The sequence below is a fragment of the Periophthalmus magnuspinnatus genome, chromosome 9 (assembly GCF_009829125.3).
Source record: "Periophthalmus magnuspinnatus isolate fPerMag1 chromosome 9, fPerMag1.2.pri, whole genome shotgun sequence".
Taxonomy (NCBI): Eukaryota; Metazoa; Chordata; class Actinopteri; order Gobiiformes; family Gobiidae; genus Periophthalmus; species Periophthalmus magnuspinnatus.
In genome coordinates, this window is record NC_047134.1 from 16,906,891 (window position 1) to 16,934,247 (window position 27,357).

General features: G+C 39.7%; 3 protein-coding genes across 10 annotated transcripts in view; 1 reads left to right on the forward strand and 2 right to left on the reverse strand.

The window, feature by feature from the left end:
- The first annotated feature begins 3,773 nt into the window (after positions 1-3,773).
- klhl22 (kelch-like family member 22) lies at positions 3,774-9,803 on the forward strand. Of its 2 annotated transcripts, none has more exons than XM_033972732.2 (8): positions 3,774-3,912; positions 4,200-4,446; positions 4,831-4,996; positions 5,375-5,698; positions 6,284-6,693; positions 7,674-7,866; positions 8,111-8,344; positions 8,768-9,803. In XM_033972732.2, the coding sequence occupies exons 1-8, from the start codon at positions 3,843-3,845 to the stop codon at positions 9,101-9,103; spliced, it is 1,980 nt and encodes a 659-aa protein (XP_033828623.1). In that variant the 5' UTR covers positions 3,774-3,842; the 3' UTR covers positions 9,104-9,803. The 2 variants fall into 2 exon arrangements, with proteins under 2 accessions (XP_033828623.1, XP_033828624.1); XM_033972733.2 differs by having other exon boundaries at positions 5,375-5,686; positions 8,768-9,799.
- Positions 9,804-12,272: 2,469 nt separating this feature from the next.
- Positions 12,273-15,486, reverse strand: tbx16 (T-box transcription factor 16). Its single transcript, XM_033973072.2, has 8 exons — positions 15,323-15,486; positions 15,109-15,211; positions 14,526-14,690; positions 13,995-14,141; positions 13,834-13,904; positions 13,655-13,743; positions 13,371-13,578; positions 12,273-12,968 (listed from the first exon to the last, which is right to left on the reverse strand). Exons 1-8 carry the CDS (start codon positions 15,439-15,441, stop codon positions 12,527-12,529), a joined length of 1,344 nt encoding a protein of 447 aa, XP_033828963.2. The 5' UTR covers positions 15,442-15,486; the 3' UTR covers positions 12,273-12,526.
- A 4,947-nt stretch (positions 15,487-20,433) lies between these two features.
- Positions 20,434-27,357, reverse strand: part of cabin1 (calcineurin binding protein 1) — a 31,490-nt gene continuing 24,566 nt past the window's right edge. For 3 of the 7 annotated variants that reach the window (XM_055224417.1, XM_055224421.1, XM_055224424.1), the window contains exons 34-38: positions 27,160-27,234; positions 24,291-24,543; positions 22,612-22,953; positions 22,180-22,382; positions 20,434-21,894 (exon numbers count right to left, since the gene is read on the reverse strand). In XM_055224417.1, coding sequence (XP_055080392.1) covers positions 21,751-21,894; positions 22,180-22,382; positions 22,612-22,953; positions 24,291-24,543; positions 27,160-27,234 — 1,017 coding nt within the window. In that variant the 3' untranslated portion in view covers positions 20,434-21,750. The remainder of the gene's footprint in view (positions 21,895-22,179; positions 22,383-22,611; positions 22,954-24,290; positions 24,544-27,159; positions 27,235-27,357) is intronic. The other 4 variants (XM_055224423.1, XM_055224420.1, XM_055224419.1 and 1 more) reach the window with 3 other exon arrangements.

Sequence of the window (27,357 nt, forward strand, 5' to 3'; positions counted from 1 at the left end):
AAGACTCCAAAAGAAAATGGATTACAGCAAAGACTGGAAGACAGAAAATTGGACAGTGAAGGAGCAGAGATGAAGCTTTATTAAAACTCAATTGCATTAGTCGACCGTAAGGCAGAATCCATCTATTGTACATTAGACCTGCTGACCTTCACTCTTTAATTGATATGAATTCCCAGCATGCCCCTGCACCTGCCCTGTGAGGTAGTCTCCGGTCATGTCTTTGCTAGTTTAACAGCAGTTTCTCTCTACTCCATGCAATCACGCCCTGTGTTGATCTCAGCTCATGAAGCACAACGTATTCTAACGTCACATTATATAAAATGGAAGATGTCACACCTCAAAATAGCACCCGTAGAAATAGCAAGAAGTGTAAACTGTATGCGAGGAGTGGCCAAAACACATCAGTGCTGGCCAATATTGACTTTAAAAATCCTATTTAATCCAGGTCCACTGACATGCTGAGTATTTTATAGCACCCACCTACGCAGTCATTGGCCAGACTTTAACCATTTCCCAATTAAAATTTGATCCAGTGTTGGTCCCTTCATGCTTGGCCTCATTGCAAGATCTGGGGAGGAGCAATAACAGTTTCCAGGGATACTCTGCATGGGTTGTGATTTGAGAAAGCTACAAAAAAATGGAAGCCAAAGTGAATATGGTTTTAAGTGTAAATTAATCATTTTGTTATGTGCCACAGAGGGTGATGTTCCATTAGCAATGGAATAAGTCGTCCTCAGAGAGAAGCTGTCAAACACAGTCCAATAGGCGGCTGACAGTCTCTAGCTGCTGTCTTGTATAATTCCTTCCACTGGGAGATGTGTGGCAATGTGTGAAGCATGGAACAAGTTATGAGGCTCCCAACAGATTCTCATCTCAAGTTCATCTGCTACCACAAACTCAATTTAACTTATATAGCTTATGAGTTTCAAAACGTGTGGTGTGTAAAGTGTAACAGTTTCCATTTTCTAAAATAATGTAAACAATACGGCAATAGGAGCAACACATCTGCAAAACAAAGGCAGAATAATGTGTTTAAGAAAGAGGAAAAGATAGCACCCCTTCTTCAATAATCATACAAGGGCAGCAGGCAGAATAAATGTAATACTGTGCCCCATTGCATATATATTTCACCAGATCTAGTTATGAAGCTACAGTTTGTTTTGAGGTGATTAGCACATGGACTGACATATAGACGGACTGGATTTTGTGAATATATTTGTGTATCTTTATCAGCAGATAACCTTTACTTCTTGGGAGGAATAGAATATACTCAGAAGAGGCCAATATTTTTGTTAAGTTGGTTTGTTTTATCTAACTCCCCATTGTGCTACACGTGAGTATCTTTGGTTTTCCCCCCTAAAGTTTATCCTAACTGAGCCTGCTGCAAATACATGGAGTGATTACACACAGTTCAATGTAATCTAATTGTTCAGTGCATATTGGCTATAGATAATATTGATGTATTATTTGTAAGCTAAACAAAACAAACTGAAGGAATCAGTCCAAGTGCCACGACAGTTTTTCCTGAGCCTGAAGTGTTTGTCTTTGAGGGGAGTGATGGATCCTGCTGCTTGCCTTCTTTACAGCTTTGATCAGACTGTAATTTTGGAAGAAAGCGCGACTGGGTTTTGGTGTGAGAAATTATTGCTTGGTTTGCTGTCACCTAGCAGCTATGTCAATATAGGAGCAGCCAGATCTGAGTACACACTCACAGTGAAGTGATCGTTCAGGTCTATTCCAGTATGCTGCGATATAAGAAGAGATGAAGGGGAAGGACATTTGATCAAGTTTTGGTTCTTAATTATATCAAACTATTTTAAATTCTTATTTTGGTAATGTGACATGTTTTGGCTGCTTTGAAGTGTCAAAACTCCCCCATCTTCATAAGCGTGGCCAGTCTGATTCGACCACACCTCCTGACCGACCTTAATCATTGCATACCTAAAAAAAAAGAGCAGTTCCATCATAATTATTATCATCATGTTTCATGCACCATGTTTTGTTTTGCCATCTGGCTGTAGCATGCTTCTTTTATCTCTTTTGGAGCCAGACTTCATAGACCACCAGTTGTGTGTTTTATAGTATCTGTTATCTGCTTTTTTTTTTGGATGTTACCTTAGCAATTATTTTCATTTGAAAGATGTCATGGACAGACCACTTTATGTAGCCTAGTTCAAGTTACAGGTTACAGACTCTTTAAAAGACCCAATTATTGTAAAAAACAAAACAAAAAACAAAACAAACAAACAACCCATCTATAACCACTGCAAATATTATGTCTATTAGCCAAGATTGACATTTAATTTAGCTAGTGCTGCACCTTGTTCACCTACTGTTGGCTTGTACAGCCGACGAGAGGAGACAGCCTAATGTACTGTGCACTTAGTAATGGTAAAATCAGGCTTTTTATTCTGTGAAGTCTGACATAAACAGAACCAGTCTTTCCCAGCCGCTGAGTAAAATTACTAAGTGGCTTTTAGCCTATTGTGTCCCTGTCTGATTCTGAACAGAAATGATTGCAGTTAAACAATTACATTACAGATGCAAACTCTGATATCATGTTCAAGTACTTGCTATTTGTTGATGTGCAGAGCTAGTAAAGTGCATGCAATATGAGTGACAAAATCACAGCGTGACTAGTAAATTCAATGCTGCTATTTTAGGCTATGCAATGCAGTAATAAAATAAATCAGATGCCCTACCTTATACATCCCTTCAGCACAAAGACTGCACATGGTATGGGCTTATCTAAAACATAAGCATTGGATTGGTTTGCTTACAGGCCAATAAACGGTCATTCTTAAGATTAATGTGAGTGATTTTGTTGTAAGCCATATGCCACATGGTCACCATTAGGAGAAACTATTCAGTCCACATTAGACTAATAACTGTTCAATGATATCCAGCCATTTAACAGCTGCACCCAAGCCACATTATTGCATCCATACAGAGCAATTGTGTTGTGAGTGATTGCTCTGCTGGTGATGGTGATGTCCCTTGTACAAGCTGCAGGGTATTTCTTTAGCTAGATGGTGCATAAAAGGGTGGAAAAAATGCTATAATTTACTATTTGCAAAGGGCATTTTTGTACCCAAGACAGAATACATTACATAGAGCAGTAATGTACATGTGACAGGAAAATAAATGTAATAAAAGTGAAAAATTATGTAGCAGGGCCTTACAAGTTAAGGAAATCTCAACCTATATGTTGGGAAAACTATATATGCAAATTAATCTCTGGGAAGATGGATGAGAAATGTAACCATTATGGGAATTTTAATGAAAAAGAACATTGTGCCAAGGCCTTTACAAAGTGATGACAAGCTAATTTCCAAAGTATTACACACTCTAGCTATAACACAACTAGAGATAGAACATGAAAAACTCTAGAATTCATTGTTTACACAATTATCAGTGAACTGTACTAATAAATTAGCATTCAAATCAGCTCATTTGTACCAGGCTACAGCTCTTTACCCTAAACTGATCAACACTGCCCTCTAGTGGCCACAAAATATACTTACAGGCGCAAAAGACTCGTTCTTGCATAGTAATAATATCAATATGATCAATATATAACTTGTAACAACTATAATCTAAATAAGCCTCTGTACATATAGGCCTATGTATTGCCATGCTTAATATTTTAATTCTAAACAATCCACCTCCCAGCAAAATAAGGAGCGATGTGAAAGAAAACTTGTGATTGGATGTTCACCAGGAAGAGGGCGGGTCCCTGTGTGACATCATTAACCAATCAGCTTTTGACCTCTGATCGCTTGACTCCAAAAAGTAAACAGACTTGTTTTGAGCTGTCAAAAATGTAGAGGCCTCACAAATTAATGCGTTTAAGAACCGTCGTTACTGGGGCATCTAAATGTACATGGACGATACCACGGAAGTTAGCAGAAGGTGCGTTTGTTTTTCTTGAATTTTCTGTATTGTCGCTTGTTTTGTCCAGCTAGCAGAGTTCTTGGTTAGCGAATTTAGCAATGCAGGAGATTTTCTTCTCAACATAATGTATAAATAAAGCATATAAACTCTGGGACTAATGTAAAGAAATGTCATTCGTTTGTCTTCTTGTTGTGCAGGTATTTAACGCTTTAGCCTTTAGCTTTGCAGACAAATACCTTTCGGTTTTGTCACATTTTGAGCATGTTTCCTGCATAAAGAGTAAGAATGGGGTTGCTATTCGACAGATAACGCAATGAAGCCCGAGTACAAGTTTCCTGCTATGGCTGAAGACAGAGACCTGGGGCGGCCTCCAATTGGAGAACGTCGCAAGGGCCGACAAACATTCTGGAGCTCGTCCCACTTCTGCAGCCTGCTAGACGGCCTGGTGGGGCTCAGACAGTCCGGGCTACTGTTTGATGTGGTGCTCCTGGTGGAGGGGCGACCCATACAGGCTCACCGCATACTGCTGGCAGCCTCCTGTGACTACTTCAGGTTCTGCTGCTATAGTCTCTTTGATTGGACTTTCGCGTTATATATGCACTGCAGTATTTACATTTTTATGTACTATTATGTGGCAGCTTGGCTTCAACTGTTCTGAAAAGGAAGACAATGTAACTAATAACACTATTCTTGGTGCATTATAACAGTCTGTAACATTTGGCACTACAGGCCTAAATTTCTGCAAACCTACAGTTTGATAATCCAGTTAATCCATTTTGTTTACATTAACCTTTTGCACTAATATGCTCTGACCTCTAAAAAAGACCATTCTTATTAATCATTTTATAAATAAGAATTATTTTTATTTATAATTAATCCTTAACTCGTTATTGTTCAAATAATCTCCAGTGTGCTACTAACTTTATGTGTCTATAGAGGAATGTTTGCTGGAGGGCTTCGTGAGACGCAACAAAATGAGATCCCGATTCATGGAGTAACATACTTAGCCATGAAGAAAATACTTGATTACATCTACACTTCAGAGATTGAGTTAGACCTGGAGTGTGTACAGGATGTTCTGGTTGCTGCCACTTTGTTACAGGTAATGTACTTTTTAAAAATGTTGATACAGTTTTGCTTTCACTCTCACGGCACTAAAAAGTAATTAACTACTTTTCCATGGTTGTTTAACAATACTTATAGAAGGAAGGAGCAAATATTATACTAGAACTGATAAAACAAGTCCCATATTGATAAATCATTTAATGTATTTATTAAACCAAATTAAAATGGTGGGCAATATTAATTTCAAAACATAAACACAGACCTTTACTAATTTCCATAAAAAATAGTAACATTTCTCAATTAAAAAGACCAAAGCATAACATTGCCAATTAATTTATTGCACAGCCCTACTGTGCAATAAACAGGAGAAATAACATGATTATATTATCCATTGACTTTGACATTCTTTGAACAGCTTGAGATTGTCATTGGCTTCTGTTGTGACTTCCTCTACTCCTGGCTGGATGAGACAAACATTTTAGAGGTCCACCATCTTGCTGATATGTATGGACTGGAACAGCTCAAAACTCGAGTCCACTCCTACATCCTCAAGAACATCCAGAGCCTGTCTCGGACTGATGTGTACCGACAGCTGCCCCAAGAGGAGGTGTACAGGGCCCTGAGCAGTAATGAGCTTCAGGTGAACAGCGAGAATGAGGTGTATGAGGCAGCGCTGCACTATCACTTCAGCCCAGAGCAGGTGGAAACTGACCAGGTCTACCTCCAGGTCAGTCAACAGGTGTGTCTGCACTTTCAGCATTAGAACACATGGCAATAAGATGTCACAGCAGAGCATAGCAGGACCAAAACAAATGTTGTGCATAAATCAATTATTTGAAGAATTACTTCATTAAAATGAAAAATGAACACTACAGGAACTTTTTTCTGTAACTAAAAAGTCTACATGATGTTTAAGATGCATTCTCTACCCCCTTGTTGCACGCTAGCTTAAATTGTAGCATTGTGCTCTAAAACTGTCAGAAACTTGTGTATGAGTTTCTGAGATGACATAAATGCAACATCACCCAGTTTAGCAGCTCCTTTAGACTGTCTCTTATCCATATTATCCACTTTGCCTTGAATCTTCCCCAGTATTGCATTAAATCTATCCTGCATTTATTATAATACAGATGTTATGATTGCTCAAAAATAAGTTTCAGTGTTATTGATACAGTTACATCTGACCTGTAACTTTGCATAGTGGTGTCACTTGCTTGTCTCCATGGAAAGAGATTTGTTAAATGCCAGTGTGAGTGTGTGTGAGTGGAGTAGGCTGAGAATCACTGACCTTCATCATATTTGTGTATATTATTGTATTTTAAAGGACAACCTGAAAATGCTGGAGACGGTGCGCTTCTGTCTGATTGAGAAGCATATATTGGAGAGGTTGCACAGCAGACTCAGCCCATGTCCTCTGAGGGATCTGGTTTCTGAAGCTCTTAAATATCATGAACTGGAAATCCTGCAGCCTGTCCTCCAAAGTCCTCTGACTCAGCCACGCTCCACTCTGCACTGTATCCTGGGATTTGGGGGCATGTTCTGCTCCATCCCATACATCGACCCAGAACCTCTGTTTCAGGTGTATCACCCGAGCTGGGGCGAGTGGAGGACTCTGAATGCAGCGCCTGGTCCACAGATGTCCAACCAGGGCATTGTGGTGCTTAACAATTTTGTGTACCTCATCGGTGGGGATAAGAACACCAGGAGGTTTAGGGCTGAGACTCGCTGTTGGAGGTGAGATGTTATTTGGTTCCCTCTTCACTTTTTTCTGTGTTTTTAAAATTTTCCACTTGAAGGTGCAGTATATAACTTCTCTGGTGGAGGGTCTGTCATACAGACTCTACATGTAAATGGATATAGCGCTTGCCAGCACGTTCCAGATAGGAAGCGAACATGGGCACACTTCTGGGTCCAATTTAATTTACATTGAAAAATTATCACCCCCTCTCTGTAACTGCTCCAATGAGCCTCGTCATGTTAGTCTTAAAATGTTCATATTAACCCACTCCACATGATGCTGTTATTTTGCTATTTTGTCTGTGAATCAAGATATGAACATTAATAACAGACCAATCAGGCACTGTCTTTTTCCGAGTTTGCTCCTGCTAGCATTTGCAATAGGCTTGATTGACAGCATTGCTAAGCGCTCGCTCCCTGCTAAACCAGCGGTGTGGGTGGGAACGGGCAGTACCTTCCAAATATGGAACTCGGCTCCAAATTCTCCCCTATAACTGCTAGCCTCGATGCTATGGGTGGCGTCAGATTCACTTTGTCACTTCTTTTATACAGTCTTTGGTCTGTCACCTGCTTGTCTCCATGACGATGTTATTGCTTTACCTAACATGTTCCACAGTATGGTATTAGTCACTCTTGAATTTATTCAGTCATAGGGGTTTTAATTGCTAAAAAATAATTTGAAAACAGGCATTCTACTTTGAGCTGGGTTGCCCTCTCCACAGATCTGGCTTGTAATTTGGTCTGGTGGTGTTAGTTGTCTCCAAAAACATGAGTTTAATGCAATACTGTGAGACTTCAGATTTTTGGCAAAACAATAACATCTTTACAGAGACAAACAGAAGCTCCACCAGAAAAGTTACATAGTGCCCTTTAAACTTGATGTTTTCTAATTATCTAGGAGATTAGATACACAATAGTTTGACTGGTCTGTGTCTCATTTGTTGATTGTTTATTGCATTTTTGTCTTCCATGCCCAGGTATGACCCTCGCCATAACCGCTGGTGCACTATCCAGCCTTTGCAGCGGCAGCATGCGGACCATTGTGTTTGTGTGGCAGGTGGTCACATTTACGCCATTGGAGGTCGGGATTATAGCAATGAACTGGACACTGTGGAGCGCTACGACCCACGCACTAACAGATGGGAATATGTAGCACCTCTAAAACGAGAGGTATGACCAAACCTGTTTATGTAATACTGCCTATATCCACAAGATGGGTCTATAAACTTCTCATGATTGGTCTTTTCCCAATTCCAGCACTGATTTCAGAATAACTGAGAATTATATTTTGCTGCTGTGGTCTTGTTATGGAATGTTGAATTTTCCTGGTTTAGTCTATTTTTAGACTTTGTGATAATATTTAAAAAGGCAGTGATACTTGAAAATATCTAATTGACACTAATGTTATGTGTAGGTCTATGCACATGCTGGGGCCACTGTTGATGGAAAAATATACATCACTTGTGGTCGAAGAGGAATGACCTACCTCAAAGAGACTTACTGCTATGACCCTGCAGTGGATGCTTGGACAGAGTGCGCACTGGGGCCAGTGGAGCGGGCCTGGCACGGCATGGCCTCAGTGAATGGACGTGTTTATGTTATCGGGGGAAGTAATGATCAACACGGGTATCGACGAGATGTTGTCAAGGTAAAGCTGAAATCTATTCAAGAGTTACTTAAAGACAGGCTTACTTTGGTATTTATAATGTATTACTTATAAAAGGAAAATGTAACTAACTGCTGTTACAAAAACATTGCATACAGCTTTTGATATATAATGCAATATCTAAAAAGCAATATACACATCTCATGTAAGTAATTTTGCATTAAAGTAAAAAAAAAAAGAAGTAATATCAAACTGTAAAACATTCTAAGCAACGCAATAACATATTTATGAGACAAGCAGATGGTGGCCACCACCAAATTTTACATTTTGCACCTTTGATTTAATGGTTGATTGAACTCACTCCTACAATGATATCAAAACATTAGTAACCATATAATTATTACTATATTTAGCATATCTTTTGAAACAGCTGTAAAGAGCTGAAACATTATTCATTTCTTATAGGTGGGATGCTTCAACCCAGCCAATAACTCTTGGTCTGTGGTGAACCCACTGCCCGCTGGTCACGGAGAGCCTGGTGTTGCAGTCCTGGACAGTCGCATTTACATCCTGGGGGGGCGCTCTCACGATAGGGGTGACAGGATGAAGTATGTGCATGTGTACAACAGCGAGGCAGATGAGTGGGACACGGACACTGAGTTTACAGAGTGCGTCTCTGGGCTGGCCGCCTGTGTCGTTCTCATGCCCCCTGCTGTTATCGCTCAGACCAAGAGCTGGGAGGGCAGCAAAGCATCATGGGACGACGTTGCAGAAAACTCAGAGGCCTCCAGTGAGGACTGAACTGAGCCTCAGCACTACAGACTGTCAAGCACTTTTTCGGCCTTATGGAGTTATATCCTATTTTGTGGTACTAACCCAAGGTTATAATATTAGCTACAGCTGGGCTAATATCTTTTAACATTTTGCAAATTCAAACCACACACTTCACTGCATAGATAAAAAATTGCTCCTTATCTAAAAGATAACGCTTGTCTGACACTAAGCTGTTTTATTTACTGTAGTACATTTTTGTGTTATTTATTTATATAAAGAATATATTATTTAAAAATGAGTAAAAACGTGGTGCAATTGGCAATATCACTGCATTTACTTTAACATAAAGCTATATTAGGATACACGTTTGTCTCGATACACGTTTGTCAAAATGTACTATTGTTAAGTACATTTTAAATACCACTGGCAGATCTTGCTCATTAATGAGAAAATGGAAATGGTATAAATGTAGAGATGGTTTAACCTCATCACAAAACTACTGACTTTTTATTTTGTGCCTTTAGTCCTGTGCCTACAGAATTATATTTTTTATTGTCAGTGGTTTGTTTTTTGGGTTTTAGTTATAACATATTATGAACATTATAATAATGTTTTTCAATGTTTATATTATTATGTGTTTAGTTAATGAAAAGTACATTTTGTTTGGTGCCTGAATCATGTGTAGAATAATATTCATTATTCACTGTAATTAAACAATGATTTAACAAAATAGCCAGAAATCAGTATTTTTAAACATGGTGGAAAATATGTATTTTTAAAAAACATTTTCCATCATGTTAATTTGCATCTTTATAGGTGAGAAACATTCTACAAAAGTCAATATGTATACAGTAATAACATTGGTTAATTGGTTACTATCAGTCAACTGAAATACTCTCAACCAATTGCTGTGCATATTGACTTTGTTGACTTGTGGTCATGTTTTTGTAGTCTCTCTGAGTTCCTCTCCATTTGGTGCTTTGGTTTTATGCAGCTTGTGTCTAAAGCTTTTTCATGAGCAGCTGTTAGTCCCCTTAGCCCTCTTTCACACTGCACCGCCAGCCCCCCTTTCCTCCTGAGCAGACGCATAACCCACGAGGCCTGCTGTCGCTGACTCTGGACACTTAGGACCGTCCCATTACTGGGTTTTATGTCGGACCCTTTTCATTCAGAATAGGACCACCTTGGGGATACTTAACTCAAATGTCATGCACTTAGATGTCCAACTGCAGCTCAATGTAAGGCTTTTTGTCCGGTCATTATCACGGCAATGAAAAGCCCAACTGTATTCAGTGATGAATGCCAATTTAACCCAGTGGATATAAGAGTTAAGAGGAATGCTCTAGGTTCCTTTTTTTTTTTTTTACAAACGGACATTATATAGACATTTTTACAACAACCAGTCCCCTTCATAGAAAAAAGTGCGATTTAGACCTGCATGTGACACAAACTGTCAAAGGTCAAAGGGCAAAGGGCAATTCAGTTTGCAGATCTCTGTTTGTCATGCACAAACCATAAATAAATCATGTGCAACACACACCATACATTCAAACCTCAATGTATCATGGGACAAATTAGCACATTTACTTTCCATTTAAAAGTTTTATTGTAGAAAGAATAAAAGATTTTGGTATTTTGTTGTGGAGTGACATATCACCTCCCAGAGGGCATGACCACAAACGGCGAGCACAGACTTTTGGACTTTTTCTGCACACACAGGCCAAATCCACTACTATTTTACCACACACTTTAACTTTGTGGTTCAGATTATTCTTGTCTCTCACAGACAACCCATAAAACTATCAAATAAAGAAAAATGGCAACAAACTTTTGATAAAGGAATGATAAAAAAATATTAGTTAAGCTTCTGCATCAAGTGAACCCTTTGCTGTTTTTGACAATTTGCTCAGTATTATTATCAAACCTTAGGGAGGAATCAACCACAGTCCTCAAGTAGCCTACTTATGAGAGTCCACCATTTCCACTTTTTCCACATTGATAATGCTCACTTTTGGACTGTGAGCTAATAGTTTTGTGTCCAAACAGCAAGGACAAGAAGACAGGAGTGGACCATGCCAGAAGCCTATAGCCTATAGCCACTGGGTTAGCACTTGGATGTACAATGTCAAAATTTGAATTGATAATGTATAACTTCAACTTCAAGCTCAAACTGCAACAGTTTAAGGTGATTCATTAATGACACTTTTTGCTATGTGTAATAGTGTAGGTTAAATTCAACTGAGATTGTTCCTCAGTCCCTCAGTGAGGTGGTAGTGGCCTGTCCTCTGTGCCACTCTCTAGTCACAGCCCTGGACTGGACTCTGCTTGTCCCCGGTCATCATCAACTGCATCTTCCAGCAATTTGTTTTTAACATAATCTTAACATAAATAACTATTAAAACTGTAGATATGGTATGTGTTCATGTCCTTACTACATCATTACCATCAGTGAACTGAGACCAGAACTGAAGAAGCAGCTCAGATGAGCAGTGAAACGTCCAGTAGATAGCTTTTATTTTCCTTTTGCTATGGATCAGACCTGGATGACTGAGGGATTACTCAGATATCAGCTGTACTGAATACACACGATCATCCCCCCTCCCCTCCCCCCAGTAATTTACATCAGTCATTAGCAACTCATAGCCCACAAAGGCTGGAGGAGACAGCTCAAGCCTCAGTTGAAAGACAGTGAAACGCCCCTCATTTTCATGCTTTTTAAAGATAATTGAGATGGAGAAAGTGACTTGAGTTGTTCTGGTGTTCTAGGTAAACATCAGCAGGTGAGCTATTCTTTGGAAACACCTCAAAGTAGAACACTGAATAGCTGGTTGAAAGGGAGACAGAACCAGTAGCCCTATGTCCTTCTAATTTATTAATAATCATTGTAGAATTAAAGTGAACAGGCTGCTAAAGCACTCCCAACTTGGTCCCCTGGTCAAGGTAGATGCTTTTACACTTGCTGAACCAACTAACAAAATAACGAACAATCAAATTAGGAAAAAAATCCTCTAGACTATTTGATATTACTGAACAAGAGACTAAACCCAACATTCAAAACATTGGATGTTTCTTGACTAACCCAAGGTAGAGGCATCTCCTAGTGGCTTTTGCTAAAAGTAAATATGCACAAATAGACCTTTTTACAGTTTTATTTTCAAATCACATCACAAGTTGCAGACAGAAATAAATTGCACACTTAACTTTATCTGTTTTATAAAAATAATATTTACACCTGAAATGAGTTGAAATACTAAATAAATAGACCACAATTAGACAATCATACTTAGTAATAGTAAAGCACTCTATTTGCACATTTCACATCCGGTCTGACTCCTGAACTGTTCTGTTATGACCGGCCTCTAGTTCTGTCCTGGGCATGCACCGTCTTCTCAGCGAGCCTCTTTGTGCATAGTAGCATCAGTAAATTCAGTTTTTTCTATCAAAGTTCATTCACCAGCATGAATAGGAGAAAAGAGGGTACTGGCTCCACTCTGCCATGTTGCTATGATGGTAACCAGGGTGCACTGCCTGTGTGGGGTAGTCCGCTGTCAGGTGATGGGGTGCTGGGTACTGGGATGGTGCTGCATTGCTCCACTGTGCCAATGGCTGCTCTGCTGTGCCATAGGGGTTGTAGATGGGGTGTCCAATCACGCCGGGTTTGCCAGCTTGGGCCATGGTCATGTTGAGAACACCTGTATAGTCCTGGGGTAGATTCTGGGGGACACAGGAGGAAGAGGAGGCGACCATGTCTTGTGGTCTGGCAGCTTTGGAGGAGTCGTGTTCCGGGACAGTTGCGACATCTGGGACTCTTGGTTCAAAGCGTCCAGAGCCAACGCTGCTTCTACTAGCAGAGGAAGAGGGGGAGGGGGACTTGCCAGAATACTCGTGGAACCTGAGGATAGAAAGAAAGTCGTTATGTTTAATGAAAAAAATACTAGGTGATGACTGTCTGGTGGGCTACTCAGTTTTCTATTGTATTAAGGTTTTTGTAAGTTGTTCATATGTTAATTCTTGTTCCTGAATACTCTGTAAACTTTATCAACATTTTGTTTCATTTGGCGCATTTTTAGGTTTATATGAGCAAAAACCTTGTGCTCTATGAGTGGTCAGAACTTTAAACCCAAATACTGAAGAACTACTTAGAATACAGATAGAACCCTGTAAGTCTAAAGGGACGAATTACTACTACTCATAGGTGAGGAATACACAATTGAAGAGATCTCTCTTGAATACATTTTGACAACTCGACTTCCCTTTCAGACCACATTGTTATACATAATTTAAACATATTCACCTGTAGGGTTGATAGGAAGCAGGAGCCGGCACTAGCTGCTCTGTATTATACATGTCCCGGGTGTCTGTCCCATTTGGAGACTCTGTCCTGACGCTCTGCTCTCGGTCTGCAGCCCAGGGGGAGTAACTCTCCTCTTTCACAGGGTCCACCTCCTTCCGTTTGTCCACCTCTTCACCATCAAAAACTTCAAAGGACTGCCTGCAGAAGTCTAAGGGAGAGGATCATGATTAGACCAATGTTCAAACATAACAAATTAATCTTCATATTGAGTTTGTGTCAAGTACCTTGCTGGATGTCCTCCTCAGAGTCTCGGGCCAACATGTCAGTCATCTTAGTTTTTTTGTCAGCACTGTCTGGGCTCTTGTTGGCACGCCTATAGAGAAATATCAAGGCAACTTATTCAAGCTATTTCAAAAAGACCCAACAACTATTCATATTTATTGAAATGCTCATGAATACGCACCTTTTCTTGTTAGTGCCCTCATCTCGGAATCCTTTAGCAAATGGGTTGTGGTCAATCTTGAGTTTGGTAATCTGCACAAAACAAAAGCATGGTTAAAATCTTTGCACACATGTTTTAAAGTCATAGAAACAGTTTCATAGTTTACAGAAGGTGAGTCTGACCTTAGTGTTTTGGTAGGCTGTGACTGCTGTGAACGAGGTCTCGGGGAAAGTGAAGGTCTGGAACACACTCCAACGCACACTGAAGAGGTCATCGGCCTGGACTATGTGGAAGCGCGGGTAGTAGCGGTGCATGGAGTGCAGAATGATCTAAGCAAAAAACCAAAACAGGCTCTATTAGAATTGTATGACATAATGAGCATAAAAATGGCTGTTAATGCTGTAATGCAGAACTTTAAATATTTGTTGGGTGCATCGCCTGGTAATAGCAAGTCTACCTCATATGTTTTAAGTATTTTAGGCATGATTGAAGAGTGACTATATATAAATCAAATTATTATTGTTGCTGCTGTACAACTAGAGAAGCATATGCAATTTAGTCTTGAAATAACAAATCAAACACATTAGGCACAATTTAAACAACCGAAAACAGATCCAAGACACTCCAATTAGTATATCTCTTAAATATATTCTAATTATCAGGCATTTATATTCAGAATCGTAGTAACAGTGCGATACAGTGGGCTTCCTTACATGTCCATGCTGGTCCAGGGTGTTATTGGTGAGCTTGAGCTTGAGGAAGGATACGGACTGCTTCATCCAGTGGCTCCCGGGGGCTGGGGAGTCCGGGTGGAGGTAGGTCCTGCACGGTGGCTGGGGCTCCGCTTTGCCTGCCACCTCCCACTTGTCTTTATTCCACTAAAGAAAGCACACAGTTGGACATCGTTAGGCTAATCTGTCATTGGGGAAAAAAGTGATTTCTTCTACTTCCCACGATGGCACTACAGTAGACAGGGTAGGAGCTGAGAGCGATGGTTGACCCGGGACTCCCACAGAGATAGGGTCTGGTACAGTAGGTTCCCAGCAGGGGATAAAAAACAGGAAGAGATAGCGCCCCTTTGATGTCCACTGTCAAGACAAGGGGGGCATGGGATGTCTGGGGTACTGACTGACCACTGGGGTGTCACTAGCTCATTTGCAATAGTCTGCCCTTTGTGAGTCAAAAAGTCATACTCACATTTAAACAACATTTAACAGACTAGAAATGTAATTTTACCATTACTTTTTAACTGTTTTTAAGTAAGGTTAAATTCATATTTTTGTAACCATGTCTTACTTTGTATCTGAATCCATCCTCAGGAACCATGTCAACCAGTAGAATATATTTGGCACAGGGGATAAGGCCAGAGATGTTGACCTTGCAATGTGGAAACATCCTCCTGCAAAAGACAGTCAAAATGAGTTCATGGTTTCAAGTTCCTCAATTTAATTCAACTTTTTTGAGTCTAGCCACCAAATGTATTTTCTGGTAAGCTGTTTAGTCATCTTACCTGCCAGGTTTGGTGATGATCATCTCAGTTCCTATTTCATGAAAGGACTTCCACAGCTCAGGGTCCTCCAGGGTCATTCTGATGTTGCCTTGGAGGTAGGCATCAGGACCAGCTGCCATGGAAGTTGGAGGTGGGCTAGTGAAGTTTGGCTTAAGGTCTAAAAGACAAGAGATTTTTTTTTTTTTGTTACAGACTAAAACAAACAAACAAACAAACAAAAATCAGAAAGCAAGGAGAAAAATGAAGCTAGGCTTACCTCTGATAGGCTGCATGTCCACTGAATTCAGTAAAATTAAAGTCATAAAAAGAAGGACAATTTGTAAAAGTATCCAAGTATAGAGATATCCAAACGTTTTGCTCTCTTCCCGATTTCCTGGTTCATAGAAGAAGCAAATATCCAAAAGCCAAAGGTTAGTCAGATGTTGTCCGTGCCTGTCCTACTGCCTCTTGTGTCAGAGGTGCTTGGTCTTCCAGGATGGGGCGACCATGACTTTTAAGGGGACTCCCAAAGAGGGTGGGGCCAGCAGAGTCATTCCCAGGCTTTGAAGTGGCACATTGATGAGCCGGTCCCCCGCTGTGATTGGAGGGCACTGGAAATCAAAGAGACTTAACAGAGCCTTGATACCGTCCCAACAGGAAGGACCAACTGGAGGAAATGCATGTTTATTAACTGCTAAGAGACTTTAAAAACAAATATGGACCATGCACTTCCCTGATGCAGAGCCGAGGAGTGGCACCACTGTATGTGTATTTACCATTGACATACAGGCTTCACCAAATTGGAAACATTTAGTGGCTTTGTGCAATGAGGTAAATGGCCAATACTGGTGTTTTTACAAAAGTGGGAGACACAACTTAAAAACAAATGTACACATTATCAACTTAAAATAGATGCCTTTTAGAAAAATAAACCCCCCAAATTAATAATAGCTGCATGTAAAGTAAGTATATCTTCACCTATAAAGTTTTAGATGTGCAACTATAGCCATGAGTGAATAGTTTTAAAGTTTTAAATTGTGTGCTGGCATAAAATGTATTTTCCATTATTTAATTAAGTCCTCTGTTTCTGAGCTTCTAACAACAAACAAACAATTATTATTAGCTTGAAAAAGGGAAATATGACAACAAAAAAACAACAACAACAAAAGCTGTATATTTTTATTGAATTATTTTAAATATCAATTCAGTTTACTGACATGGAATAAAAATTCAAATTTTATGCAAGCAAGCCTACTTAATTGTTTTATTTTGGCCATCAAGGATGCACATTCTACATTTCCTATATCTGATAAATGGCAGAGGGTGAGAAGTTCTGTAAAACCATAATGGTCTAATGATAACATGCACTGTATTTTCTGCAGGTAACTTTCACCTGGGCCCTCCTAGGGCAGGGCAGAGGTGCTGGGGACGGGGAGGGGTTGTGTATTGGGTGTCTAGACAGACCAGTGCTCTGATAGATAATCTCATTAGGCCAGTTTCCCTTGAAGAAGCTGGTTCTGCATGTGGAGAAAGTCCTGTGTAAAGGCCAGCAATTAACAGCCAGTTAGCACCACAGGGCCAAGTATGCCTTCCATGGGATGAGAGAGGAGGGAGGGGGGCGATAAGGACCTACAAGCGTCTTATCCACATCCAGGGCCATCTAGGGCTGTCTGCTCGGATCATATGTCGGTAAAGACCAAACAAAGGCAAAACACTATAGGCATTAGCATAGACTAAAAAGGAATGCTCAAGCTCCTTTTAAAGATCAGAATTAAGGCATCTTTCATGTCTCATTCAGCCACTTACAACATCTATGCTACTTTCACTGTTGCAGTATGTGCTATTGCATGCTGTATAGTGCAATAGTGAATACAACACACCGATTCATAGTGGAAAGCTCAAAATAAATCCGATATACTTCCTTCACTGTATGTCAGAATATGGAAAAAAAATTAAAATGTGGCTCAGGACAAATTGGTGCATCAGAATCATGATAAAGCCAATTAGTTTCATATCGGGTTTCCATGAGAAATGTCTTATGTAATTTTTTTTTTACTGTAAAATCCTTCACTTCAAAAGCATCCATGTATTTGCTTTTATACTCTTGTATGGCAATGTCTAGTGTAAACCTTTTGCTTTCAAATGAATCATCAAGGATATCATTTGGTCAGACATTGACACAGATGCTGCACAAGGCAGCTCTGTGTTTTGATGCCTCAGCAGTCCATTGTGAAGTGGTCTGTGTGAAAGTATTGACTGGTTAAAACGTTCAGTCGATGTACAACAAAAAGCATTCTAACACTGACATAATGATGCACTTAAAGATGCAGAGTGCTGTGTTTATGGTTGAGGTGTGTTAAAAGTCCTGATGCAGGAATCACACTTTGTGAGGGTAAATTCAGAGGTACAACTTTGGCCTTGAACAAGTGTTTCCTCTGCCTTATGTAAGCCAACTGTTGTCAGGGAGTTATGAATCACAGCTTCAGTGTGGCTTCTGTCACCTAGCGTGTAGCTGAAAAGATAGCATTGGTACAGGATAAAAATACAGTCTCAAAATGATTTGAAACTGAATAAGTGGTCCTTAATGGCACACTTTTTATTCAGTTAATCAAATTTAAGATGTAGCCTACTTCATAGAATTTTTTTAATCTCCAGAAAATATGGGTGTTTTATCCACTTTGCTAATGCCATTGAACACCTTGGTATCCACATGCTATGGTAAGATTTTAGTTTTTTGCTTTAATATTTGCAATACCCATAACCTTTTAAACAGCCAAGACATCTGCACAATGCAGGATGCAGATGTAGAAAAGAGAAGCTCTTGTTTAGCCTTTGATGTTACTAAAATGCTATCTGAAAGAGTTAATTTGGATGCTAAAATTGTAAATGACATGAGTAGGAGTGTCAGAGCGGAGGTGTACGTTCCAGCAGCAGCAGTGTCGTTCCCATTACGCATTAGTCCTAGAGGTGACAGCTGTGACTGTTACACAGCCTCAGTACACTGCCCTGGGACTGCAGCCTAAGAGAAAGGAGCAGAGAGCCTTAAGTAACTGAGCCTAGGGCATTCCAATATAGATGACACTTCAGAGGGAAGTTGGAAGTTACTTGGGAACACCTGAAATATTGTTTATCGAAGTAAAGACTTTCCAAAGCATTATTTTGAAACTTTGCCCCCACTATATCATACAGTAAATATAATAAATATATCTGTAATAAAACAGTATAGTAATTGTTAAGTGTGAGTTAACTTATTATCAAACTATGGACACTCATGCAGCATAATTTTTGTGAAATGTGTGTGTTAAATGAACATGCATGAGATACATGCTGTAAACACGCTGGATTGTAGCATAGTGGGCTCATTTCCATCTATTGTCCCACATTTGCTCAGACAAGCACATTCATACATCAGTATACACTGACACATGAGGCACGGTAAGTAAAGCGCCTTGCCCAAGGATACAAAGATGTATGCATTACCTCTTTATGTGATAAATACTACTGGCAAAACATTTTATCAATTCATGCAATAGTCAAAGTGAGAGTTTCTGGTTTAATGTTTAATTACTATAACAAGTCTATAATTTGAATGTTTTTGATTTGTTGATATCAATGCCTAGTTAAAATCACCACAGTAGTCTCTTAATTTGCTACAATAGTTAATTGCATATTTATTACAGTGGAAAAGTGTGGAGCTACTCTAAAGTGTCTAAATTTTAGCCCAAGTGACATGAGTGTGCCGTGGCCTGTCGTCTATGTGCCTACCACACTTCACCTTGAGGCAGCGGTGTCCCTCACTCCCAGGTGTCAGTGTCTGTGGCCATTTGCTTTAAGTGCACAGCAGTTAACAGCTGCCAATATACAGCCCGGGCCGGGGATCAGACGGCTCTGCAGCAGCCCCATAAAGAGCCCCTGGAGTGGACTGACGAGAAATCTCACACCTATCGCCCACATTAGCCATGCACCATGCCCTTTTGATGCTTAATTGGCCACTTTCAGGGGTTTGTGTATATGTCCTATTGCCACAAACTATTCAGACTGGGCAATGTCATAAGACAACGTGTTTAAGATGCAAACAGCATTTGCCTGAATTCAAACAGACTGTGGTACATTTTTGTCAGTAAAATCATGATTTGCATAGAATCATTTTAATTTTATTTTTGAAGAACTAAAAAATAGTTATTTGCCCACTGAATTAATGATTGGTTCAGTGTTCTAAGCGGTGTGCACTGAACATTATATTTATGTGTAAAACATCATGATAAAGCAATAACAGCGCATAAAGGTGTGAATAAATGCACATATCTTTCAAAGCTGGAAATGCAATTGATATGTCCTTCTCTGTTATACAGAATCTTCTATTTGAATTGTGCAGTTTATTTTACATAATGCCATTTGAGCGATTACTACTGCTGCTATGACAAATCATTTTTCTTTTGTAATATAAGAGTAACTTTGTACTTACCCTACAGTGATTTATACATTATGTGGAGTATTGTTTGTGTTTGGAAATGGGTTAAAAATGGCACTGCTCTCACAGGCAAGCAGCAGCAGTGGAAGGGGCTGCGCTCACATTTGGTTCAGCCTTGTGCTTAGGAAAACAAACCTCCATGTAGAGCTTGATCGGCAAAGGGGCAGATGACGACTTCACAGCACTTCATAAGAAGCTCCTGGAAGTGGCTAATGAAGAGTAATGACTTCCCTCGTGTCGCAGACTTCACACCGTGTGATGAGGCCTTTGAGCACAGAGCCAATGTGGTCCAGGATGGTCTGACAACACAACACTGATAGGACACACAAAGACTTGGAGTAACTAAGGTCCTATTAGTGAACTACTGAATTCCATTACTTTCCATTCTTAATTATTTGTATTCTTCATAAAAATAAACAACAAAACAATATACGACACATTTGTTCAAAATGTTACAAAAATGGCATCATCTTCATATTTAATTTTATGAAAAGTTCAATGTCAAGTTGTTGTTTTTTTTAAGAGTTTGACTCAGGAAGTTTGTCTTTTAAGAGAAAACCTTTTAGAGTGCAAGTCTCATTTTTAAAAAATCTTGATCCCAGTGGAAAATAAACGTTTTGTGCTTATTTGTGTTTAGTTTGTAGCAGCACACAGAAAAACGCAGTGTTTCTCAAATATATTTTTGGTTTGACATCTATAATGCATTCAATCGAGACAGAACAATTCCCCTCCAGCTGAGTGGGGGCGGAGACTGACCCGGTTACATTGTCACCGTGTACATCCCAGAAACTCAGCAACAATAGAAAACTGTAGTACAACAAGAAAAATAATGACATATTAAGGATCATACTTTACAATTGTTAATCTGTGCCCTTTTCTATAAAATTATTTAGATAGCCTCCCAGAAACATTATGAGTATATATCTTTCCGTTTATACAAAACAATCTGTAAAAACATTCGGTTGTCTTCGCTGAGTTAGGCTTGATTGAGACAGATTCAATAGAGAGGAGCATGCAATTTCAGTCAATTCCTATGAACCCAGGAAATGCTGCATCAGAAGAAAGGAATTGAATGACCTTTGCCCTCTTACACATGCACACTGCCCTATACTCACACCATTAGCCAAACAGAGTGGAAAAACATTTAGATAATGATATGTACAAAGCTAATTTACTGTATCAACCATATCAGTCAGATCAGTGCTGGTGGCAGGACTCATTCCTGGAAAAACTCTTGCAGCTACAAATGCACAAAAATATATTAGACAAATATTACAAGTGGAGTACAAAAACAGCAAAAGCTCAAGTGCGGACTGAAGAACAAATGTTAAATGTAAACATTTCCAATTTGCTACAGGTCGAGGAGTGGTCTGAGCGCTTCACAGATACACTCCAAATTCAGTTCTTACGTCATCATGAAAAATACTGAGAGACAAATTTATCATGCTGAAAGGAAAGAGTCTAAGAGGAGAGTAGGCAAGTCCACGCTCCATCAAAATTGATTCCATAGAGGCACCAGAATGACATCCAAACACAGGAGACTCTAGTCTGGATAGTCCTTGTGCAAGTCCCAAGTACACATGAAAAGAGAGCCATGTTTCATGATTTAATTGTAGGCCAAATCAATCGGAGGATATTTGGAGGATGGCGTGACATTGTGATTGCAAGAAATGAATCAGTCCCAAGATTGGACATAAGAAGGGCTTGTCTAAAACATATGCCTCATCAAGTGTGTAAATTACTGCGCGCTTGTTGGCCTATGATTTGCCATGGCCATTTGGGAACAGAGGCGAACTCATTCCTAACTTGAATATAGTAATACAATTTTTTTCTGCGTAATGTGAAAATTATTTGAGGACTTTTGGCAAAACCATGTCACATTCACCATTTATGAGGACTGCATCATCAGAAAGGGTGTTACAAGTAGGTTGTTGTGATTCAGGTAAAGCATTGGGAATAATGTGTGTTACGGTGGGGCTCAGATGTCCATGTAGTCGTCCTCCTCGTCCGACTCACTCTCCAGGGATGACTCCTGACTGGAAGTCTCCTGCACCTCGAGCGCCGGCTGGGTCAGTGTGTCCTTCTTCACTGTGGCGGCCGACTGAGAGGCTAAAATCACATTCTGTTCAGGAGCAGAGACAGCAGGGGGCAATCTTCAGTTAGCTGCTAGTTGGATATTTGTCATAATCAAGGCATAACTGTAAAACTAATTATTGTATAATACTGGAGATTTTTCACTTTATAATATCAAATAATATTTTTAAAATGTAGTGTAAATGGTCATTAGCACGTTTAATAGGAAATACATGTATTGCAATTATGTCTGGGGCTTTAAATATAAAAAGAATACAGAATGTTATAAGTTATAACTTATAAGTTATATGTCTACTCCTTGAACAATCCTTACCTTTAGTTTGAGTTTGGTTTCCTCTGAGATGCTGCCTTTGGGGGAGAGCAGGGTGGGTGTGGGGGGTGTGACTGTGATCTCTGGGGGGAACTTTGCGACTGTGGAGGGGATGAAGAGCTTTGGCATGTTTGGGGGGACACGGGAGCGAATTCGGCTTGGGTCTGGAAGCTTTGACAGGTCACTGCTGGCATACTGCTGCTGGTCTGAGGAGGACAGAGAAGATTCAGCTAGGAGTGGGATATATAGCATCCAGAGAGGCCCATTTATTTATCTGAAGAACATAGACTGCTTTGAACATGGAACATTTTTTAAAGAAATTATGACTGCTTTCCTACTTGGTTTGCATCATTTAGTCTCTCTTTGGATTGCTGCTGGTATTACTGATTTAGCTATGTAAACATTTATGTGTTTTATTGGATATTTTCCCCTTACCTGTACAAACTTGTGCGGTGCTACATGTGGGTATTTCCTCACTGAACCAGGCTGCTGTTGTGAGTGCTGTTGTGAGTGCTGTTGTACGTGCTGTTGTGCGTGCTGTTGTGCGTGCTGTTGTGGGTAGTGGTGTGGGTACTGGTGTGGGTGCTGTTGTGGGTGGTGCTGTGGGTGCTGCTGTGGGTGCTGCTGTGGATGCTGCTGTGGATGCTGCTGTGGATGCTGCTGTGGATGCTGCAGAGTCCTGTCCTGGAGACACAGAGGCCAGTTTCATCTGCTGACACAGGTGGGACTCCTGCTGCCGGTATGCCAGACCCTCGGAGTGATCCTCCCTCTCCTCTGCTGTGCCAAGCAAAATCAATATTATAAATGTATTCTATACATTTACTATAGAAGTAATTTAGGGTTAGGGTTACAATACATAGTAAAATTATTCATAATTAACATATACAAAACAACGAAAAGAAGCTGCAAGTGGCAATCGTCGGACACTGTCTCACCCTGAATGTCCATCTTTATAATACACCTAATGCCAATTGTGTGACAGTATCTAACTTGCATTTTAGTCTTACAAGAATAATAGGCCCTTTGGCAGCTTGTGGTGGTGGGCCTAATAATGTTAGGGACATCATTTTAGTGACTGCAGAGGCCGTTTATCTTCTTGGTAAGTGATCTCGACTTGGTCACTCATTTTTTTTTTTACTATGCCTACGAGCAATGCAATGTGTATATAATGTATTATTGACACATATTTTATATAGCATAATTACTCATTCCTTCAGATAAATTTCAATGCAGAGACAAACATGTTAAGCATTTATTGAATATGCACATCTTGTATAAAATCGAAAGACTACTATAGCTTGGATTTATTCAGCAGATAAGAAATTAAAAATGATGAATGCTCAGTGTGTTGCTATGAAACCTAACAAACAGTCAAAGTGGGCTTGATTCTTACCAGATGATGTATGCAATTATATTCAAATGAGCTTGCAGTATTTAAATAAAAGCAGGTTTCCTTTCCCACAACATAGTGAGTCCTTAAACACTGATGTTTGTGGCACAGTACAGTTCATTGTAAGACAATGAAAAGTGGTCAGACGGTCTGGAGGTAGACCTGAGGCTAAGGTGAGTCAGCACATTCCAATTATATTATAAATACACAATCTTAACAAAAAGTACAAGAACTTATGACTCATTTATTACAATTTTAATTATATTTTGTGAACATTTATGGTTTTAAGGTGTGCTCTTCAGATCAAACCTGTATGGAGGTTGAACAAAAGACTGTTTAAAAATTGTGTTATATTTTATTTATTGACAAAATAAGGTAAAAATGTAAAAACTTTAAAAAGAAATCAAAAACTTTAAAAAGATTTTTTTGAGTGGCAACGCCAGAACAAAACAAATCTAAAAATCAACTACTGGCATAAGGCATAATTGTAGGCACAGTTTGGAGTACAAAAAATGAAATAAAAACACTGCTTGGCAAGCTGACAGAACCTAAAAGGAAAACCATCAGCCAGGGTATCTTATGTAACAGGGAAAAAAGACCAACAGAGCCCCCTGTTGGTCACTAAAGAGAGCACAGATATACAGTGCCAGTGGAAGGACTACAAGAGTAAAATAACTTTCTGAGAAGAAAAAAAAAAGAGATACTGTATTTGTAAAGTGCATACCTGTGCGTGGGAGGAAAGCCATAGCTGCTGTGGGGTGTCCTCCAGCTCTCCTGTGCTGCTCGTGGAAGCCCGGAGCGGGAGTCCTGGGAAGCTTGTTCAGGGGCTCATAGACCACTTTGGCTGGATCCGGAGTGGACAGGGGGTGGCAAGTGCTGTGGCTGAGCAGGACAGGCGTAGGCAGTGACGCAGGGAAGAAGATGTCACGATGCTCCTTGGTGAACTTTGGAGTGGATGGAGCATCGGCAGAAGACTGCTGGAGAGACAAAGGAGCAGAGTTCATCAGGCAGAACTAACCGGAGTGTCCCACTGCGGCACTAATGTCCTCTACTCTCGTCCACTACTGCAGAGAGGTGATTATCCGGGTCCCAAAGGCACCGCTCAGAGCAGAGACAGGCTGTCGTGACCACTGCACATTTAAACATCAGCAATATTCACCTGATTCAGCCCACTGCTGCCCACCCTGACAGCAATGCTCTGAGGCTCTGAGGCACAGAGCTTTCACCCCTCTACATCTCTGAGCCACTTTCCTGGGTGTCCTTTTGAGGACCACTTATAACCACAAAAGCTACACAAACAACCTGTGACAACAGCCGCCCTGCTCCCACAGCCGCTGTCATGGCAACGCAGAGGAGGGCATTTAAAAGAAATAACAAAGCCTCTCTCACTTTTCATCTTGAAATTAAAAGAAAGTCTGACAAATAACCTCCCACGATACAAGCAAAACAGATAGCCTTCAACTGAACTGCACTCGACCACAAGCCACTAATTAAACACTGAAAATAATGATATTCTGCTTGACAGTTCTGTGTCAGTGTTGATACTGAAAGAGATATCCATTTGTCAAAAACCACATTAGTGTAAATGATCTTTGACAGACACAGTATCAACAGTGTTTGTCACGCTCCACAGCACTCTCCTGGCAGGTACAGTCTAAGCCAGTATCAGCCACAGCCTGATTAAGTGACCCGTGGGAATTAGTAAACAGACAACAAACAGACAAACCATCCAAGAACACTGCATCAGCTCCTCCCATCCAACAGTAAGCAGCGCCAAGTGTGCACGGTCCTACACAGCTTTGAAGGTTCCTGTCATGCATTAAACATCAGCATGAAGGCAGTGACTAGTGGGCAAAACCCTTGAGAGGGAGTATCCCTGAGAAGATACCGTCACAGTAAGGAAGTCAAACTGGAGAGCTGCTGCTAAAGGCACATGGGGGTAGTGATGTCACCATCCCATTCCAATAGTCAAACATATCACAGCACTTGGATAAAGTGCATGTTGATACTTGGCTGTATTGTGCATCCCAGTCCGGAGCCTTCACAAATTACTTATGAGGGGTATGAGACTAATTGAGGGCCTTAATTTTTTTAGCTGAATGATGTTCTTTTTGTGATTAAGAAGACTGGTGTTAAAAATAATTCAAGTCCGAGGGGAATGCAATGAAAGGCTCAAAGGCTTAGATCTTTTTTCCTACAACAAAAAAACGAGCCTTTAAATGTACATTTACAATTTTATAGTGATACAGTGGCTCTTTTGTGAGCAAAATATCTCCTAAGCTTAATTATCCGTGAGAGCTGAAAAATAGCTCAAACTAGTGCAGGGAAAAGGAAACATGAAACATGAGAAAATTATGGGATATTTTAGAGTTCTCAAAATGGAGAAAACATGAATTAGCTGAAACCATGGAATGGTAGTTAATCGACAGTTAATCGTACAGTAAATCAAGGTGAAATATTTATTTTTTATTATATTTGATTTGAAAATCTCCTTGATAACCAGCCGTGGGCAAACAGACCCTTGATGACCATATAGGCTGGAGGGGCGTGGGAAAGGGCCAGTGACAAAATAAGCTAAACCAAGTAAAGACTGAAAAAGAATAACACAATACGTAAGCCATTAGATAGAACAGAGCTATTTGAGGGACTGCGACATCTAATTGGATCAATTCTGACTAATCAATTATTGAAAAAGTCAACATCTAATTTATTAATTGACAAATGATGGACTACACACACTCCAAAATGGATGCAGGTAAAGGCAGCACCATTATAAAAATAGAAAAAGAAGATTATACATTATGTGGCACTGGTTGTGTTACGATGAATCAAGTAACTGACCAGTCGATTATATATATTTTTTTTAAATCCACAACCATAGCTGTATTTTGATCATCCTAATCCTTATTTGGACTATACAGACCCTAAAATATATGCCAAAAAGACCTTTTTTATCACAAAGACAGTGGCATTATTAAATCAAAATCTTATAAAAAATAAACAGTTTTGGATTTTTCATCAGTGACACTCTTTAGAAACCTCCAGTCAATAAATCCTAGTGTACAAAAATGTATTGTCGACTAGTAGACTACTACAAAAATAGTCCAGTTTGCATGGATTTATCTTGTCAACATATAATATAAAGAAAAATGTCTGACCAGGTGAATTACCAGCAAAAAACAAAAAAAAAAACAGCATACAGATCTTTTTCAAAACCACATAATTACGGTAGTATTTTCTCATTTTAAACCCCCATGTTATCTAAAGCAATGTGGATGTATTAATGTAGGGCAGCATAGCCACAATAGGCTGAGCATTCGTGTCCAGAAGGAATGATGGATCAAGATAAAAACCAACCCACTCAACTACTGTATTTGCTGTGGCGATCTAAATTAGAAAAAGAAACATTAAGAACAAGCACCTGTGCAAAACACAAATATTTCAAATATGCATGTCAAGCAAGTTTTACCACAACTAAGGTTCAACAATAAAGACATAACAGGTTAGTCAGTTGCCAGTTCTGTCTGATGGGTTTATATACAGTTTCAATGTAAAATGTGCAAGAAATGGAGAGTTTGAAGTAGTGTCATTACCTGTCTTTGGGTAGAAGTTGCCATTTGTATCTGGCAAAACTTCACAGCTTGGTCCAAAGCTACATCCTCATCAACCTGTCACAAAAAGCAGGGCAATAGATTACCATTTTAGTTTGGAATGTACTTTCTAAATGATACAATTTTGAATATAATACTCCACTATAGTTTAATAATAAGTGATGGTTATTAAAAAACAAA

Coding starts and splice junctions, on each gene's coding strand:
- klhl22 (XM_033972732.2), top strand. CDS start 3,843: ATGCGTTTAAGAACCGTCGTTACTGGGGCATCTAAATGTACATGGACG. Junction 4,447..4,830: donor GCCTCCTGTGACTACTTCAG/GTTCTGCTGCTA, acceptor ATGTGTCTATAG/AGGAATGTTTGCTGGAGGGC. Junction 7,867..8,110: donor TAGCACCTCTAAAACGAGAG/GTATGACCAAAC, acceptor TGTTATGTGTAG/GTCTATGCACATGCTGGGGC.
- tbx16 (XM_033973072.2), bottom strand. CDS start 15,441: ATGGCAGCTGGTCCTGATGCCTACCTCCAAGGCAACATCAGAATGACC. Junction 13,905..13,994: donor CAGCCTACCAAAACACTAAG/GTCAGACTCACC, acceptor TGTTTTGTGCAG/ATTACCAAACTCAAGATTGA. Junction 12,969..13,370: donor GCTTCCTATCAACCCTACAG/GTGAATATGTTT, acceptor TTCTATCCTCAG/GTTCCACGAGTATTCTGGCA.